At 36.2% G+C, this 20,173-nt stretch overlaps 1 protein-coding gene across 10 annotated transcripts in view; it reads left to right on the top strand.

Moving 5' to 3' along the window:
- The window catches only part of PDE1A (phosphodiesterase 1A), a 200,853-nt gene that overhangs the window by 151,575 nt on the left and 29,105 nt on the right, over positions 1 to 20,173 (top strand). For 9 of the 10 annotated variants that reach the window (XR_006179598.1, XM_042874543.1, XM_042874544.1 and 6 more), the window contains 6 exons: positions 6,775 to 6,957; positions 7,407 to 7,473; positions 8,504 to 8,620; positions 9,948 to 10,088; positions 15,322 to 15,422; positions 17,423 to 17,548. Coding sequence is in view for 9 of the 10 variants with exons in the window: in XM_042874543.1 (XP_042730477.1) it covers positions 6,775 to 6,957; positions 7,407 to 7,473; positions 8,504 to 8,620; positions 9,948 to 10,088; positions 15,322 to 15,422; positions 17,423 to 17,548 (735 nt within the window). In the remaining variant the exon portion in view is untranslated. The remainder of the gene's footprint in view (positions 1 to 6,774; positions 6,958 to 7,406; positions 7,474 to 8,503; positions 8,621 to 9,947; positions 10,089 to 15,321; positions 15,423 to 17,422; positions 17,549 to 20,173) is intronic. The other variant, XM_042874547.1, reaches the window with a different exon arrangement.

The following is a 20,173-nucleotide window of genomic DNA, read 5'->3' as shown; positions in this document are numbered from 1 at the left end:
GAGAGGAGAGGAGAGGAGAGGAGCCGAGCCGAGCCGAGCCTAGTTTTGGCTAGTTGCTGGTGCTCACAGAGCTCTCTGTGATGAGACCATGAATGGAGCATAGCAGCAGCCCAGTAACTCAGTGGCATTCTCCCCTGCTTTCTGGAGATTCCAAGGTGAGGAACAGTGAGTGTAGCAGTGCACAGCTTTGGTTGCTTTTGCGATCAGGAAGAGGCTGTTGCCTGTTCTCAGTACTGCAACAGACTGAGCCCATAGCAGCTGCTCTGTCTGAGACTAGTAATTAATATTTCCCAAAATAAATGACTTGGATACTTATTTGAAACCCTTGTGTCTTTTTTCACTTTGTTGTGGCCATTGATATGGATTTAGCAGCTTCTCTGTATTTTAAATAAGAATGAAAGTCAGAGAAGGCTCCATCTTATGCATTTCTTTATTTCATTTTCACAAGTTATATTTCACATTAGCGTTAAAAGGCTCTAAGCTACCACTAAATCAGCTTAGAGCAGCTGCTGCTTAGCATCTCACAGCAGGAGCTGGTTGCTTGACTTTAAAGGGCTGTTTGCCTTCCAGTCCCACTCACAGGTAGCATACCAAATCCAGCTGACTTTGTGAATTGTAATCAGTCTACTGTTACATGGCTAAAACAAGTGGAATAGGATGTCCTATTTGGTAATTATTTGCCAGATGAAAAAAACTGGACTTTATGACTCCTGTGTGAGATTACTTAGTGGAGGGGAAATTGAAAGGGACAGTTGTTTAAATGTGAAGTTAAATCAGAGTCTTAAGTACTCATGATCCAACCAGCTTGCTATGAGTGTGTATTGCTGTCCTCTGTATCCAGTCCGTCATTAAATATACATTGCTTTGTCATTAATAAATATGTCATATGAAGAAAATTATTCAGTTCACCTATTAAGTGATTCTAGAAGTGATATTTAGAAATCACTGAGAAAAAAAGCTTATTTTGCTGAGAGTAATTCAGTGTATTCCAGCTGTGTAAAATTTAAAATAAACCTCCAAAGGCTTTTGTACGAAACCAAAAGCTTTTCTGAAAGGGAAACTTAAAATAGCATCAAAATTATGTATACATGTAAAATCGAAAGTTATTGACAATCTGTTAACTTTGACTAAAATTCTGCAGATCAGTTCAGCCATTTAATAAATGGCCTGACTACATTTTCAGAAAGTTATTGAATGTTTATATCTCAAAGTGATTGATGTCAATTTATTTGAGAGTCATGCCCTGCAATAGGCCCTGTTCTACAGAGCTTCTGGAATTAAAGCAATTGATCAAAAACAGGAAAATATATAAAGTAACAGATATACTCCTGAAAAATTCTATTTTTTTAAATAATGGATATCATGAGCTGAATTTTAAGACTATGTGTTGTCTAGGTCTGCATTTCTGTATAGAAAAGCAAGTTGAAAGGCAGTACCTATCAAATATTAAATATTTCCAGTGATGATGGCCCTTCACCCATTAGTTATCTGCTTTCATAATGTATTTCATCCAGTCTTTGGCATTTGCTGTAATTAATTAATAGTTAATTAATTTGAAGTTCTAAATCTGAGGACAAGTTTTTTGAAGAATATGCTAAATTTTTTAAGTGTTGATTAGTTCATTACTTATTTAGAAAGACTTTTATATACCTATAATAAATGGACCACAGTCATTTTTGCTGTTTGCTTAATCTTCACTGGTGCCTAAGTTAATCTTTTACTGAAAGTAAGTGGAAATTGTACTGTCCTATGAGGATGTAAATATTGATTAAAGATATTGATTCATGCTCATTCATGAATATAGTGAGACACAAATAATTAGGAAAAATGTAAATCGTCTATTTGGGCTATAAATTCTTTGCCTTCTGTTTCCAGACCTAGAAGAGGAGTTTGGTCAATTTACTGGCTAGGTCATTAGCTTGATTAATTAGCTAAGCAGTGAAGAGCTAATACTTCCTTCTCTCATCCTTTCCCTGGATCACATAATGCTCATCTGTGTTCTTTGAAATCTTTCACCATCTCAGTTAAGTAAAATGACTGATTGGCACTGGTGTGTTTTTTTTTCCTCCTCAGCTATTATCTAATTTTTCTTTTTTTCATTTGCTTTTCCATCTTTTCCTCCATGGTACATTTGATATATTCCTAAGGGAAAAGAAATATACTTCTGACTCGCCCATTACTATATTTAAAATTCTGATTAAATGAAAAAAGAGCTAGAAATGATCACCGCTTAAATTTTGAAGAATTACTTTTGATAGAAAAACACAGTACTATGACAAGAAAATCAGGTTATTAGTTACTATGGCTGCAGTGTTAATTGACTGCTAAGCTGAAATGCCATGGGCCATATCTTACATATTCCCACAACTGTCAATGGGAGCTCCACTCATGGAATGAATAGAATTAAATAACCTAAGCCTCCCCCTCTTCTTCCCACACATCTCTCTTCCACATATTGCATCTACTTAATAGGCTAATGATATATGGGCAAAATAAGTGTACGTAACCCTGAAATCCTGACTTTATGTTGAAGAAAAAGTACTTTCCGTGGCACACATTTTGTTAGAGCATTTTTCTTCATTGTCACGAGCCACCTGTAAAGAGTGTGCGGTGACCAGATTTGCAAATCCCCCTTGTTAGGTTAAGGTAAAACGATACTCAAGGTCCAAACACAGTCATCAGTTTTAATGAGAATCTCTGTACTACAATTATCTTAAAAGCATCAGCACTCTTACAACTATATCTGTCTAAGCTGTGCAGCTAAACCATGTGATTTTATAAGAAATTCGAATAAACCTTGTATTACCTACCAACTTTACGAGGGAAAAAGAAAGGAGAGAGATGGAGGGTGGAGTGTGGAGAGAGGGACAGAATGAGAGACAGACAGACAAGAGATGACCAGTCTAGGTTCCAGTGATTGTCCAGCCGACAGGGAGGTCCTCAGTCTGTGAGAGTGCTTGTCTAGAAGCTTCCAAGTATTGAAGTCTCAAAGCCCTCCAGAACTTCTCTTAGGCTTCCTTTCAGGTGGCGTTTGCCATCACAAGTTTGTCAGTAAGTTCGCAACAAGTTTGCAATAGACAAGTTTGCATCCTAAACTGCTGCAAATGGCAGTTTGGGACAGAGCAAGGCTGTCCTGTCTTCTGTGGTTGCACAGAAGCAATATGATCATAAGCTTTCTGGAAGAGCCAGTCTTTGTTTCTGTTTCGATCAACGGAAGTGACAGTAAGAGGCACAGATGTGTAGGAAAATGGGCTTGATCATCTTGGTATGTTCACTTCACTGGTTTACATGCTTAGAATTCAAAATGCTTCAATACAAAACCAATATCTGTGTCAAAAAAAAAAAAAAAAAAAAAAAAAGCATCAAAATCAAAACCTCATCCTAGATGTATGTAGAAGCTAATTTTTGCTACTTATATAAAGTGATGAAATACTTCTTGTTAGTACTTCTTGTTAATATCTGTTATTTCTGATACTTTTGCTGAAAGTTCTTTGTTTTACTTTTAGTAAAATTTATGTGTGCATTTTGCAAGTCAGTAAAAATACTGATAGAACAATACGAAGTTCTTATGTCACAAGGCAGACATTTGTGAAACACATACATTGTATGCACATCAATCAACACTCAAAGTGTTTTCGTATCAGTAAATAAAAGATGAAGAATTGAATATATATTTTGCACAATCTGCAAAATGGAATATGTATGCTATCCACACCTGTGGAAATATAATGGATTTCTTATAGATACTCATAGTTTCTTTTTTAGTCAAAGTGAGTGGACATAAGTAGACAAAAATAACAAACCAAGAAATCAGTTCAATATTGGTCAATATTGAACGATTTGTGATAATTAAGTGTAGTTTATATACTGCAATATATATCTTAATTTGTTTCTTTCCTGAACAAAATTACCATCAAATTATAGATCTACCTAATCATCCTTTTTTTCTACTTTGTGTAGACCCGTATATGAGTCCTGCCCCTCCAATTACTGAATAATGACAGTCATTAGTGAATTTGTTCATAGGCCGTTTCTAGCGATGCACATGCCATGAATAATTTTTTGCCTATGTGAACTGTATTATTCAAAAGGTCAGGAAGATGTACAGACTTGCAGAAAATAGGCAATTACCACTCCATGCTTACTCTCCTCAAATGCTGTTTCATTCAAGCTTCTGAAAGAAAGTAATTATCATTGAGAAGTGATTGAGGTATATGTCGAATGTGTTCTAATCCCAGGGATCTGTAGGAGCTGGTACAAAGGACTGTGTTTACAACATCATTCTTTGTTACAATTGCCTTTCTTCCTTACCGGAGTAGGAACCAGAGGCACTTAACCTGTCACTCTCATAAAACATAGCTCAGTCACCTCTCATTACGAAGGATTGGTGTCATGAAAAAAATCTGGAGTGTTCAAGAAACCAAACAAAAAAATCTTGATTAAATAAACACTTTCTTCAAATTCTGATTTCTCTGTTCAGTCTTCTTAAAGTAATTCCTTTCATTATCATATACAGACTGAATAATCCTCCTGATTTACAAATGAATGTTAAAAAAATTAGAGAAACTAGAAACAAGAAGTGTGTCTTGCTAGCCTTAATTCAGATTGCACTGATTGGGGATGTGGTACCAAATTCACATCTACACCAGACTACAGCAAATAGTGTAGTGTTCTTTGTGCTACGCAGAAGATGTGGATTATTCCTGTAGCAGACTCTGCCAATGGTCTTTTTATTGCTGGAATAATTTCTTGTCTTTTGAATAGTTAGAAAAATGTTTTAGAGATTATAAGGCGTATTCGTGGTTATACTACATCAAATGCCAATCCTGAAAAAAAAATTTTTAGAACGATCTGTGCAGGATATTTAATGTATACTTCATATTTATGAAGCACACAGGATATTTAAGAATGATGTTGTTCTAGTAGAGATTTCAGTGGACTATAACAGTTTTTAATTTGGGAAATAAAATCAGTCCATAGCTTTTGACCTCTTGGCAGTCTCAGCCCTGGTTCAGGTTTGCAAGATGATTTGCCCAAATCCTTTCTTCTGCACAAAAATCCTTCTCCTCCTCCAGATTAAATTACCCACTTCTGACCAGTTCCCCACTGCCAGAAAAACTGCATCATCCTTGTCTATTCTGTTCCTCTTGTGTTCTGTGTTTGTAATCTGACAATTTTGTACCCCTAAAAAATAGGAACCACTGTTCTTTCAGAAAGCAGTGTTGTTGTGGGGAGAACTTTATGGATTTCTTTTTTTTTTTAAGTCCTGGTGGAGAAGTCCCACAAAATGTCCTGCCAACCAGATGAGCTGTTGAAATTGAGAATAGGGCAGATGAGCACAAATCCACGATAAACTCCAGTGTTCTCAAATAATTTATGTAACGTGTCTTGCATCATTTTTTCTACTGAACATCACCCTCTAATCCCTCAGGTAATATTAGATTTATGTGTGGGTTCCTTTGAAGTGTACAGGGCTTCCCTCATCATCTGTGTTTTTGTTCAGTTCCTCTATTTGCCATAGAAGACATAGAAGACCTAGATTAGGCTAAGGATTTCAAAACAGTGATGAAGAGATATGAATATATGAAGAAAGAGTGCACAAGTAGGAGGAAGAATCAGGAGTTATATATAAGCAATTCACAATCAAAAATACTTTGTCCGCAATTGCTTTGTGTCCAATTCATGGAGACGTGCACAGTTTCAGAAAGACATCTCCAGAGAAATAAATATATGTCATCAGATCATGTCTGGAATTCAATTAGTACTAGTTTTAATGAAATGTTTTAAAAGGTTGGCATGCATTGCATATGTTCAAATCATCCTGCCTCTGGAGTTTCTTGAACAATTGATGAAGGAAAACTTATTATGAGAATAAATAGGTGATTTATTTCTGGAAAAACCCCAGAAGACTGAGTGATGTGGGTGAATAATAGCAAGAAAAAAGTGATTCTACTTCTGGTAGATCTGTAGAATTGTAGAATATGACTGTTGAATGTTGACTCTGTTTTAGGAGAATATTGTAGTTTCTTCTAACTAAATCGATCTCCGGTTCTGTTTAAGTGAAGTTCCTTTTAAAGATTTTTTATCCTGCATTAGGTATACATAGCTTTTCTAACCATTTAAATGATTTAAGATCTTGACCAGGGACTTGTAGTCCAGTTTTTTAATAATATTGTTATGATTTTGTTACCAACCCTTCAATAGGAGTACTGATCTCAAAACAGGAGAAATTCATTCTCATTAATGCTTTTATAGCAATGGAATAATGCAGTGAACACATATACTGGATGCTCATCGAAACCCATTCACTGTAGGGGTGTTACATAGTACAATTTATTTTGCATGTAAATTTTTGTATCATTTTGGAGGATGGTTTAGATTGATCACTGGTGTTATTTGTTGTACCTCTTTTTCTAGGTGTTCATGTCAGTCACTCTTTTATATGGAAGGATTTTATAACTCACTGTTACATTTCAGTCCACCAAAGCTGTGACATCTTTGTGGAAAACTTTTTACTTACCTTTCCCTGAATATTTTTTTGAGCATCTTATACATTCTAGGATTTGAACAGGGGAAGGAGGGAAGCCACATGCTGTGCATGCCTTCCTCGAGGCCTTGGTGTGTCTATCAGAGAGGACCTTTGATAATGCACTGAGTTAATTCTACAGACAACATTTGCTTCTATTAAATGAAGTTTTGAGAGCTGTTTGTGTGTCCATTCTCCTTTTGCTTCTGTCCATAATGTTTTCTTAACTTTTATTATCTTTTTTGTAGGAGGCTTCTGGACACTGAGGATGAACTCTCGGACATCCAGTCGGATTCGGTCCCGCTGGAAGTGCGAGACTGGTTAGCTTCTACATTCACAAGGGAAATGGGAATAGTGAAGAGGAGACCTGAAGAAAAGCCCAAATTTCGAAGCATTGTGCATGCTGTACAGGCTGGGATTTTTGTAGAAAGGTGAGAGTTCTGTTTTCCTACCGTGGCAAGTATTACATTTAACCACAGAGTCTATTGTAAAAGGTGGGATGAACCTGTATCAATTCTTTAAGACAGGTTTTAGGATTCAAATTATGTATCTGTGTATGTTTCTATACAGAAACCCAGATAAAATCTCTACATTTGTAATGAAATCTCCTGGACTTTGGAAAATTCTGAGAATGGATTTTAAAGCTTGGAATCTTCTACATGAAGATGTGTGCCAAATATTACAGAAACATACAACAGTAATCCACCATCAAAGGGGCTTGTCTCTTAAGTTCATAAAAATGCTTATGTCATCTTTGAGACCAGACCCTCAAGTAGCCTAGTATTATTTTCAGAGATCATGAAAGAAGACTAAACAAAACAAGAAATTGTTATACTTTTTAATGAAATACTCTTACTGAATATTTTATTTGTTCTTTTAGGATGTACCGGAGAACTTCTAGCATGGTTGGTTTGGCTTACCCAGCAGAAGTGATTGTAACATTTAAGGTGAAATAACTTTAATTGTGAAATTTGAATGGGAATGGATTAGTACTTATTTCTAGTGAATTTTAGGGTAAAATAATTTTTTCTACTGAATATACCCTAGACACATTTAGTACTGCAGAACTGAACACACAGAACAGAGCAATTTAATAGTTCAAAATTCAAAAATAGCATATGATTCTGGTTTTTGTTTTACTGTTTTGTTGTGATTTCATTTAGGTGTTACTAGAGCAAGAGTATAAAACTGGTATAGAAATTTTAATAAAAATGTGACAGTTGTGATTGTGTCAGCTCCCACCAGTATGGTAATCAGTATCTCAGGCAGCAGCATTTGTTTTCTTTTTAGGAAAGAAAAGAAAGTCATATTGGGAGAGAGATAATGAAAGAAATTGTGGCTTATGGAACAATGGCACTTTTTCTGTGAATTTAAGGCAACACTATAGTTTACTTAAAAGTCAGTCTCTTATCATAGTAAAATTACTATGGCTACATATGCAATAAAGAATAATATACCCTGAGAAAGAATGTAGAGCTTCACCTTTTCTCCTGAGAGCACAGCATTATTGTGTTATTTACAAATCTCTGTATGGCTGTAGCATTAATAACATTGCACAGAAGCCTATTTGAAGGATAGTTATTCACATTAGCTTAATCGAGCTTTACAGAAAAATTTTACACCAAACGTTAAATTTGAAGGATTAAGGCCTTTGATTTGAAGCATACAAAGTTGCATAGGACATGTTACAAGTATTTTATTAATATTTATTAATATTATTATATTTATTAATATATTAATATTTTTATTAATAAATATTCACTGAGATATTATCTACAAAAAGAGTTTGAAAGAATTGGAAAAAAAAAAGAAAAAAAAAAACCACAAAAAAACCAACAACAAAAAGCCCAAGACATTGATTTTTTTCCCTTTCTTCTCCCCTAAGAAAACAAAATATGTTTTCCAGTGATTAGCTGGAAAGCTACTTAAACAAACTGAAACTTTATGGTGTTCTTTTTCTTTTCTGCACACTTACAGGATGTTGATAAATGGTCTTTTGACGTATTTGCCCTAAATGAAGCAAGTGGAGAACACAGTCTGAAATTTATGATGTACGAGCTGTTCACCCGATATGACCTTTTGAACCGTTTCAAGGTCAGAAGCCATCCACAGATAAAAATATGCATGCAAAAATAAGTATGTCAAATTTAAAATGTAAGAAAGCCAGGATGGGTTTGAGATTATTTTTTTTGTGCAGTGCAGTGCAGAACTTCATAGAAGATGGCAAGTTGAACATAACAATATGTCAGTAGTTCCGCTGTATGAAACTCTACCCAGAGCCTGCAGATATTTCTGCAGATGAAGACCTGAATGCTACATAGCCCATGTCAAGGCAATTTGGGATGGGACATTGCTCTTGAGCAGTTAAATGCTGTAAGCATTAAACGGATTAAATAGGCAGATTTTAAAAGTTTCCTAATAAGGTAGAAGCTGTACTTAATCCTGAGTACTGTTTTCATAATACAGTTCATTTTGTGTTGGCCAAAACTGGAGGAGTTTAGCTGAAAGTCCCAACTGAAAGCAACTTTAGTAATATATAGAAAAGGCTGCTTCTAGGTGGTATTTGTAGGGTGTTGTGATACAATATGGAGTATTTCTAACCAACTTTGAAAAGCTGAGATAAAATCTGAAGTACCAAATTTATTATTATAAAATTACTGAAGTTTCAATACAGCTCAAAATCTCTCACTGCCAAACTTCAAGCTCCATTGGAAGAGTCTGCTCATTTTGAAGTTGATTTCAGTAATTTGACTTATACAGTAACTCGAACTCAGCTTTTCCTGGGAGGGTCTGGATGATGTCAGAGCCCTACCAGGACCACCATTAACAGCACAGATTGAAAAAAATGCGCAGGGTTATTGGCTTAGTGGAATTAAGCCCATTCTCAATCTGACAGTTTATCTTGCAGGACTTTTATGTAAAGAAAAAGAAATTTTAAGGAAAATATCAATTCATTACATGGGAAAAAGTGGGTCTAAATAGTACCTGTATGTTATACATTGCTTAGAGGAAGTAGGAGACAGGGAATGGAGACTGCCAGGTTCAAGAAAATACTGTCTCAATGTAAAGCTGATCAAGAAAAACAAGTTTTCCTATTTTTAGATTCCTGTTAGTTGTAGCTTTCTTATAGGATCAATCTGCATACAGGAAGAAACCTCTCCACATCTATTTAGTCAATAGTTCTGCAGCCTCTTGTACACTGACTGCATGCTGTGCATGGTGTATGTTGCAGGATGTAACGTCTACAAAAATTGGGTGAAAACTTCCAGATGCATGTTAGATTTTAGACCTTTACATTTTAAATTCTTCTGTTCATAACAAAAATTTTGTGATGTACTTATTTGTGGTTCATTTATTGCATGATTAACTTTGCTGTTGTTGCAGGAAAAAGCATTTATTTTGATTTTTACTTCCTTCCCAGATCCCTGTTCCCAATCTTATTACATTTGCTGAAACTCTTGAGGTTGGTTACAGCAAATACAAAAATCCATATCACAACTTGATCCATGCAGCTGATGTTACTCAAACTGTGCATTACATAATGATTCATACTGGTATCATGGTAAGAAATACTACAAAGTTCAATTTACTTCTTTTTGCAGATTCTCTGATGTTTTGGATAGCTGTGTATGCGTGGCTTCAGCAAAAAGCTCCTTGAAAATTATTCAGAGAGATTCCAGTCTTCTGTTTAACAATTCTTCCAGCTTGATGTTGAGGAGAAAAAGGGGGAAAAAAAAATCCTTGTTAAACCCTTTTTGCTTTTCATTGGCTGAGCTTTGGCATTGCATATCATATTAGAAGAGATATTTGCAGTAGTGGGTAGGTGAGAATTTTTCACTTCCACATTGGAGCCTGGGAGGCGTGATCAGACAAGGAAACTTCAGTATCTGCTGAGATCTTGGCCATTGAAAGAAATACTGATTCAGTTCAGGTTTACTGGAACACTCTGAGCTGCTTTTTCTTTTGGTATATAACCATCTTTAGGACTGCCATTGTGTGCCACATATGCCTTCAATAGGCAGGAAATTGCATTTGCCTTGCGCTTTTGCAATATCCCAATATTCTTTTGTGTTAACTTTGGGATCTAAAGTGAGCCTGTGCAAACAGTTTTACTCTTGTTTACTCATGTTTGATTTAATAGCAGCTGTGAGAGTCTCCTCACTATCAGGTTGCGAGACAGAAGTGAGTACTGACTGGAAGTAAATGGACATTTCTGTCAATGGGCTTTTGATGATTTGTCTTCAGTATGAATGCACCTTTTTTTTTTTTTTTTTTTTTTAAATTTACAAAATGCCAGACGTGTGGAAAGTGATAGTGTCTGATTTCTGTTTGTAGAGCCTTGAAATGAATCCATGAGACTTTGGGAAAGGAAAATTTTTAGGCCGACTGTAAATGTTTGTACTTCAACATATAGACAATAAATGACAGTTATTTACCTATGCTAAGCCTTTTCTACCTGAAAGCTTTGGCTTCAGGAGAGAACAAGTCTCTAGGCATTGCAGTAATTAATTCTGTAGTTTGAAGGAAGCTTTTTACTTCTAAACATGGAGATTTTCAAGCCACATTTTAAGGCAAATACTGCTTGTGGAGTGATGTTTGGAATCTTCACCAGCCAGTATTCCCTTTGACACTGAGATATTTTCTTGAGAAAGGACTTCCATAGAAGCCTGAAAAATGGGTTAGGCAACTCTCTTAACTCCAACCCAAAGCTGTTGTATTAGATGTTCACTTATTAAAGAAACATTTTAATAAAAGAAAAAGCTTGAATGCATCGTGGCTCAGAGCAAGCATTAAGTCATGTGAAGCATGTCTCTGGTGCAGGATAAGAAGTTCAACAGGGAGAAAAATCCCTTTGTTGTATTACAGATTACAAACATTAAAATTATAAACATTCTTTTGGCTTACTGCAGCTGTGCTCTTTCTCCCTTCAAAAAAGACAATAGCATTCCAGATTTCCTTCATGGTGCCAGAACAAACTTTGAACTTTGTGAGTTATACTAGTTAATTTGGAATGATTAGCCATTGATTAAACAAGTTTGCAACGCACTTCAGAAGGCTCTGAACACCGAATCAAAGAATCTGCTTTGTATTTGAGTATCTGCTGTTCCACCAGATACACATGAGATTGAGAAAGGCCTCAGCAACTCAAGTGGTACAATGTAGGCAATTTAACATTGTAACTGCACTTCAATGTGATTTGGACAACTATTTTCAGAGAAGCATAAACTTCAGTGCTGTCACTTTGCTGTAGAAGCTCATTAATCTTGCAATATCTGTGCAAAATATTCCTGTAAAATTAGGCCACTTTTTAAATATTCGCTTTTGAATTGCTGAATTATGATACTGGAAAGTTCTTGGAAAGTTACCTAACTAGGACACCACTTAGTCAAGAGTGCCTTCAAACAGATGCAGTTTGCCAGGCAGAAGAAACATTTATAGAAATCAGTGTTTGAAAGGAGGCCTAGTGATTCCGCAGCTTGCAGTGTATTTCTGTCCAAATGTCATTTGCAGTCTGAGAATTCATCACTATATGCACAAATGTTCTGCTTAACTTTTTTTTTCTTTCATTCTTTGCTGTTGCCTGATTAATTTTAGCCCTCCTGAACCAAGAAGTTGGCTTCTTGATCTAATTGTTTTCGGAGTGTGTCCTTTGTAATACTAATTGTAATTCTGCTGTATCGTCTATCAATTCCTTGGACAGGAAGCGATTTGATACAATTGTATATCAGATTCCTCGGAGTTTTGCAGACTGACATTTGGTTTGAAATTCTTGTGCTTTTACTGTACCTTAAGGAGCTGATTCTGACAGCAAAGAATGGCTGTCTTGCTTATTCACTTCTGAAAGACGCAGTGAAGCAAATGTTAGAAGAAGCTGAGGTTTGAAAATCTTTTTTGTAATTCCTATTGTGGAGGTCATACGTATATCTGTTTGGCACTTGGAATACAGTCAGATTTCAGCATTTGGCAAAAGTTTGACTGTTCATAGCTTTTGGTTTGAAAGCTTTTAGAAAGATTATGGTGAAGAATGATATATTTTCAGTGTCTTGTTTAAAGAAATAGAATGATCATCATATTTTATGGAAGACGTTGCCTGTCTATCTTAAGAAATGAGTTTCAGCCACTTCAGATCACTTCAGATGTGCTAGGAAGTTAGATATCACAGATGGCAGACAATCTATTAACTTCTCCAAGAGATTAAACCCCAGATGATACAACTGAAATATATAGCTCAAGCTAGCATTTATGAGATCTTCATCTCTACAAATTTAAGAATCCAAGTCTCAGGAAATACATCTTGTGAAGAACTTTTGAGTCATCGATCATCTTCCCACCATCTCTTTTCTCCTCCCACGTACCTGTATTGCTCAAATGAAAAGAAAAAATGTCTTTGCTATCAACCAGTGTATTGTGAGACTCACAGCTTTACTCATTTTTTAATCCAGCCTTGTTTAAAGAAATAGTTAGAACCAGAGTTCATGAAAAGTTAAGGTGCATCGATTTATAAGCAATTTATAGTACTGCAAAGCATCTCTCAGTAGAGAGCTCTCTCAAGATTTTTTTGTTTTTTGTTTGTTTTTTTTTTCCAACAGTAGTTACACTCTCATGGCACAATATCAGCTAGCAGGGAAGTAGGTTCCAGCTCCTTGCTGTCTGCCAGACCTCTGGATACCGGAACCTGCATTGCACACTCCTATCGAAATAAATTAACTTGGCTTTTAGAGAGAAAGCTTCCTCCTCTTCCTTAGAAATCCCTTAGCTAAATAGTTCTCAATTTCTCTGATTTTGACACTAATCTGAATTTTGACGATATTGCTGCAGTGTCCAGAATACTTACTTTCATGAGCACAGTATGAAAATTCTGTATAGTCTACAGATATTGTTTGTAAGAAGCTCTCTCGACTTGTAAATGAATTATCTAGCAACTATTTTGGTTGCTAAAAAAGTTGAGGCTTAAAAAAGCATCTGAAAGAAAAAGTTTGTATTTGGCTTTAGTTGCTCATAATTTCTGGATTTCTGTTCTATTTGGTATGTTGAAAACATCGTGAAAGTCAGGACGAGTCATGGCCTAGTTTCTAACGACAGACAATACTATGAAGGTCAATGTTTCCATTTTTAGAACTGCTTACAGTACATTCTCATTCCTCCGTTGTGACCTTTTAAAATCTATACAGCTAGTACTTGTTGTTCCTTGGCTGCCTTAGCTGGTCTCTGAATGACCTATTTTATTGTTCTCACACAGCTTATGAATTTTGACTGTTTCCTTTCTTTATTGAAAAATTGATACCACTTCTGGCGCTGCGTGCATCTCATGTAGGGCATGGCATTCGCTCCAAAAGTAATGCCTCCTATTCATTTCCACGGAGACTATAACAGATACAAAGAGCAAAATAGCGCTATTTGATGGAGCAAACTCTCAGCTACAAAACACTTTTTTTCAATATAGTCACCACCACCGGTCAATCTGCTGATGAGCTGACAGCAGTGCTCTTCATTTCATGGTGTGACAGCTGTGTATGCCTGTCTGGAATGTAGCTTGTCTTTCACATCACTGTTGCCACTGCTGATGTGCACCACCCACCACCTCACTGTGCTCACATCCACTGTTTGGTCTCTGTAAACTTTCAGCTAGTATTGATGAATTGGTCAATAGGTGCCATTTTTTCCACATGGAGGAATTCAGCGACACACCTTTGCTTCGTACACACTTCAGACACCATTTTGTCAGACTGCTCCTCTGCTGCCGTCTGTCTCATGGCAACAGAATGTAATGGAATGTTGGTGGGAAGGTTCATCCTCTACAGCCATACTGCCAACATCTACCTCTGACGCCATAGGCCAAAATAACAAAATAGGAGGCATTGCTTTTGGAGCAGCCCTAGTGCATGTATGTATATATTTGGGTGAAAATCGTTCATAGATCTTTTAGCACAGAAGCTTACTTCTACACAGGAAAAAATCTGAAATATGTATGGAAATACCTGACTGTCATTTGACTTAATCGGTCCTATGTCTGTGGGCTTAACTATCACTTGATGCTTCTGCCCCTATTTTTGGGGGGAGTAAATTTTCTCCTGAAGCTTTAAGTATTTACCATTAAAGAAAGTAGAACTTGAATGAGAAAATAACAAAGCTGATTATACCAACAGAGCAATCTTGAATTAGCAAGAGGTATAAAAGTGCAGAAAATTCTTGTGCTTGTGTTGTTTTATACAGACTGTGTTTTCTTTTGTTCTGTGTAACTGTATGCTAATTTTATGCACCATATTTGTACATTTCTGAAAGCAATATGGCAGCACAAAGTATAATTTAGAAAAGAAAAATCTCCCATGACCTAAATTCAGTATTATAGTTGTACCTAAAAAGGTATTGTAAACTGCATATTTTTTCACTGAAAAAAAAAGAAATTACAGCCTTAGCTTTGTAAAAAGCTTTAGAAGAATTTACTACAATTTAGCAAGTGTCAAATACTGGTTAGCATATTAGACACCTCCCACCCCAAATAACAGTAAAGTACACCACTTAATTTTCTTAAAAACTGCTTATATATTATGGCTGACAGTATTTACTTTGCTAGTGTCCATAAAGGCTTTAACTCAGTCTTGGAGACATTCAAATAAGCAGAAGGAGTAATTTTATTGTATAATACTTAGGCATGGTGGCTGTATAGTCAGCTGGAATCAAAAAATGATGAAGTTTACTTTAGCTGAAGGTCATGCAGAACACTTCAGTAATGCAGTTAATCTGAATTAGGCAGCTATAGAAAACATAACTAAGATCTGTTTTTCATTTACTAGCACTGGCTCACAGAACTGGAAATTTTAGCAATGATTTTTGCAGCTGCCATCCATGATTATGAACATACGGGGACCACAAACAATTTTCATATTCAGACAAGGTAAGCAAAGTTGTCCTTGAAACATCAAGTCTGGAGTTTGCTGTTGATTATTCCAAGCTGTTTCATACCTCTTACTGGTGCTGCCAGAAAGTAGCCAGACCATTCCAGATTTTATGAATTGAGTAAGCAGGGAAAAACCTTCAAGCACAGCTTTAGCAATCCCTACCAAGGATCCATGTCATGTCATGATAACATGTCATGATAACATCTGCAGTAGCTATGATGAAGTAATCCATTTTGAAAGTTAGGCTCACTGCATTCTGATTCAGGCATAGTATGTCATAGCCTCTGGTCCAGAACATTAATGTATGCCTTAAAATATATTCAGCTTACTGAATGAGAAACTCTGACAGATAAGGTACAGATAAAGTGCCCAAGGGTTAAGTATAATTAAATCTAGGACGTACTCATGCCCTGGGTTGCGCCCTTAAACAATGAAGAAATTCAAGATCTGTAGCTGCAATAAAGGCATAATTCTTTTCCTCCTCTGCACAGCCCTTCTAAAAATAAACTCTAGTTTGTAGTTCCAAGTTTACACTACTTTTCTATTTTTGTCATTAATATTTTGCTCTGGAGTATTGCAAAAGTAAAAAAAAAAGAATTACACTGTTTGACTCTTACTTGGACATACAAACAGGTATTTGTTTTGCGGTAGAGACCAACTAAGCTCATTCTTTGCTCTTACTGAATTGGCCCTGATGTGACATCTCAGGGTGTTATTCCAGTTTCTTTTGCCTGCAAGATACTGAGGAAAAGGCTGGCATAATCATATCCAATTTCATTTCTGATTAAAACTGTGCATGATTAGCCATGTGGGCCAAAGTGTTCTTCATAACCTTGTGTGATTGGTAAATCATTAATTTTCCCATGATTTTAGAAAGATTATGAACATAAACTTACTCATTGTTTAGGTAGGATATTGTTTGTTCCTTTTAAGTAAACTTTCCAATCCTATTTTTTCAGTTTCCCCAGTGCCATACCATACATGTGAGTGGTTAAACTGAACGTTTCATATTGTTCATCAGAACAAGGAATTGAATTTACCATATTAAGATCATAGTAAGCTGCACTGATAAGTCATTCCACCTCCCCTGCAGTACATATTGATCAGCTCACTGAACTGAGATATTCCGGAACAACAGAAGAGAAGTGGAGCAGAGAGGGGAAACCTAAGGTTGCCTAACAAGTCAAGTTGGGTTTTGGGAAAACAAGTTCCCCAAGAATTAATGAACTCTGAAGTATGATAAATCTGTATTGCATCCAAATTTCTGAAAAATCCATATGTAATTTTGGTATTTTAAGTTAGGCTCTTATTAGGAAGGAAAGGATGCAGTTGAGTATGGTAACTTTAAGGGTCAAGCTTTAGAAAGAATTTCAGTGCAATCAAGATTCAGCTTTGCATTTCTTCCATTTCCTTCTTACAAGGCTCAAAGTGAGGCTGCTTTTCCGCGAGAACAAGGGATCCGTTTATAACTTATGAAATTGAAGTTTTAAAACATTTTAAAGTTTACAGATCTTTTGGATTGCGAGTGACATGAGCCAAAGCACGTCTCTCTCAGAATAGAGGTGGTAATTTTTTAATACCCATTCTATTTGTAGATCTCCTCTCTTGTGAATGAGTTGCATTTTAAATGGTTGTGTTGCCAAGGAGTATTTCTAAGTGGCCTCAAAGAGCATCTCTATTGCTCTGTGATCCAATACTGTCAAGAAGCTCTAGGTTTGCTTCACAGATTATTGGTGCAGCTTTAGAGTAAAAACAAAATGTTATATATTTAAAAAGATTACTTTCACGTGGGCAATATATACAGTGGTAATGATGATATTTTTATGCAGATAGTATGGAAGCTTTATCATAATTTGATTTGATATTTATTTGATAGAAAAAATAAACATAGTTGGAGAGATGTAAATATATATAGTCAGTAGTTCTCAATGTTCTTCCTTCTCCAGCACTATCATTGGGATGTTATTGAAAATTGTGCCTTTTTTTTTAACACTAGGTCAGATGTTGCAATATTGTACAATGATCGGTCTGTTCTTGAAAACCATCATGTAAGTGCTGCTTATAGACTAATGCAAGAGGAAGAGATGAACATCCTGACAAATTTAACCAAAGATGACTGGAGGTAAGTAGTGTTTAGATACTCAAACATAATTCTAGTATTTAAAAATACTGAAAAACTCCAGGCTTTCTCTATAGAGTCTATTTTAAGAGTTCAAGTTACAGGAAGAAACTTTTGGCTGTGGCGGGAGTAATGGATATTTAGAGCTTTGGGAAAGCTGCTGTCGTGTAAAGAAGTACTGTTTGGAAGTTGCCAAATAATTTTCCAAGTGAGGTTGTGCTTTTATGAGGCATGTTGTTGGACTGTGTGGACAGTGTCTCTGATGAGATAGTTTTCAGGAAAACCACAGAACTGCCCCTGTTGAGATAGATTACCTTTGTCTAGTGATGGATTTTAAAACCACGGTGCAGAGTCATGCTCTACTGCCAGCGTGACCACTACTGCCTCTGAGATTTTTGTGTGCAGATTTCTGCACTGCATAATCACATCTTGTTAAGCATTAAAACATGAGTTATCTGCAGAGTCCAAAAATAATAAGGTAAGGGTTCAGAAGCACATGTTTTTTTCTTCTTCTTCATTTTAATGTACTTTCTGAAGAAAATTTGAGTGGTTGAAAGAATCAGGAACGTAACTGCCATGCACAAATATCAGGAATGAAATCAGCAAGTGTTAGATCTATGATTTTCTCAGTTATTAAGGCAGCACGTTATCTTTGTGTACCATAGATCTCTACTAGATCCGCACATCAAGTCTTTAAATTTGAGTCTTATGTATGATTCTGTATGTGTAGCTATTGTCATTCAGATATCCTAAAAATAAGTAGGTGGACTTTGAATCCAGATAGGGATGTTTTGCTTCCAGGAAGGTCTTCCACTGTAAAGGATGCCACCGTAAATTATAGAGCTGTAATTTGTTTATTTATGTTTTCACAAAAATGCAGAATTATAAAGAAATACAGGAATTTCAGAACAAATTTTGGTTTGGGATATGTTTACAGGCAGAGGATTGGTTTACATGGTAGATTTACATGATTTTACTCATTTACATGAGTAGAACATTCCGAAATAAATATTTTATTGAACGCAAGTCTGCTGATCCTTTTGGTTTTCAATTCATTATTTCTCAATAGATGCTCCACTATGCTTAATATTAAAGTGTTTATTTATTTACTTTTTTAATTTAGTAAAATAATGAGAGGAGAAACAAAATTTTTCATTCTCATAAAGGATTTATTCTCAGGTGATACTCATTTGATTTAGTTATCATAAAGTTTGCATTGTAAATTTACTTCTGGAGAAAGATCTCTGGAATTGATAAACTTCAACAATGATTCCCGTATAAACCCAGTTCTTCATTACCAGCACAATGGATAATCAGAAGGCTGGAGCACCTCTCCTACAAAGACAGGCTGAGGGAGCTGGGCTTGTTCAGTCTGGAGAAGAGAAGGCTTCAGGGAGACCTCATTGCAGCCTTTCAGTATTTAAAGGGAAATTATAAATAGAAGGGAAATCAGCTTTTTGCAGGGGTAGGTAGTGACAGGGCAAGAGAGAGTGGTTTAAAACTGACGGAAGGGAGATTTAGATTAGATGTTGGGGGAAGTTTTTCACAGAGAGAGTGGTGAGGTGCTGGAACAGTCTGCCCAGGGAGGTTGTTGATGCCCCGTTCCTAGAGGTATTCAAGGCCAGGATGGATGGGGCCCTGGGCAGCCCGATCTGGTGCTCGATCTAGCAGTTGGCAACCCTGCCCACAGCAGGAGGGTTAAATCTATATGATCTTTAAGGTCCTGTCTAACCAAAGACATTCTATAATTCTAACATGAGCAGGGGTCTTTCTCTGCTGGGAACTCTTTTGGGCCTCTGTGATGCTTATTAAGAGCTGTTGAGAGTGGAGATGTGATTGTGCCAGTAGGCAGCCAGCAGGAGCTGGGATTTTTCATCTTTTAAAATCATAACTTGTAGAAGAGGTAATGAATTTCACTTCTTTAAGCTAGTTGCTTTGAATATGTGCCCCCAGCTGGTGTCATTTCATACACTGTCCTGCCAGAGAGCATGTAGAAAGCAGTTAGACTTTCTGATGCAGTTGAATTTCAGTTCAAAACTGGACCAAAGTCCTGGATTCATAGTCACTAGAGACCTCCTCAAATGAGTGTAGCCTGGGAATACCTGCAGCAATATGTAGTTGGATGTCAGCTGGTACTCTTCATTCCAGTCATTCCCTTTTGCTATATCAGGAAGAAAAGAGTGATAGGATGATAGAAAGTATTGCCCAGTGGAAAGAGAAGCCTATGGTTTCCAGGTGTGTGATGTTTGTAATATAACGCTCTGATATGCTGCAACAGAATAAAGGAGGGAATATGATAGATTATTTTCACTTTTTGGAAGTACTCTCTTCTCTGTAAAGACTGCTTAGTCTAGTCTGTATGAAACCTGCCTAACAAGCTCAAGCAATTACAGTAGGACACAGAGTTCCACGGTTTGTTGCTTAGATAGACTCTTAAAGTCTGTTGTTGGTAGTAAATATAAATGATAATTTGCTCAACTTTTTAATGTACTTCCTCACACTGATGAATTTCTTGATTACCATCAGATCTGTTTTTTTTTTACTTACAGTGATTTTATTTTTTATTTTATATTAACACCTCTGCTTATTTACACTGTAATTCTCTATTTCAGCAAGATGAAGCAAAAT

The sequence above is a fragment of the Lagopus leucura genome, unplaced genomic scaffold, assembly GCF_019238085.1.
Source record: "Lagopus leucura isolate 7727_CA_CO unplaced genomic scaffold, USGS_WTPT01 Super-Scaffold_100012, whole genome shotgun sequence".
NCBI classification, from domain to species: domain Eukaryota; kingdom Metazoa; phylum Chordata; class Aves; order Galliformes; family Phasianidae; genus Lagopus; species Lagopus leucura.
The sequence above is the reverse complement of the archived record's forward strand: the minus strand, read 5'-3'. Positions and strand labels throughout refer to the sequence as shown.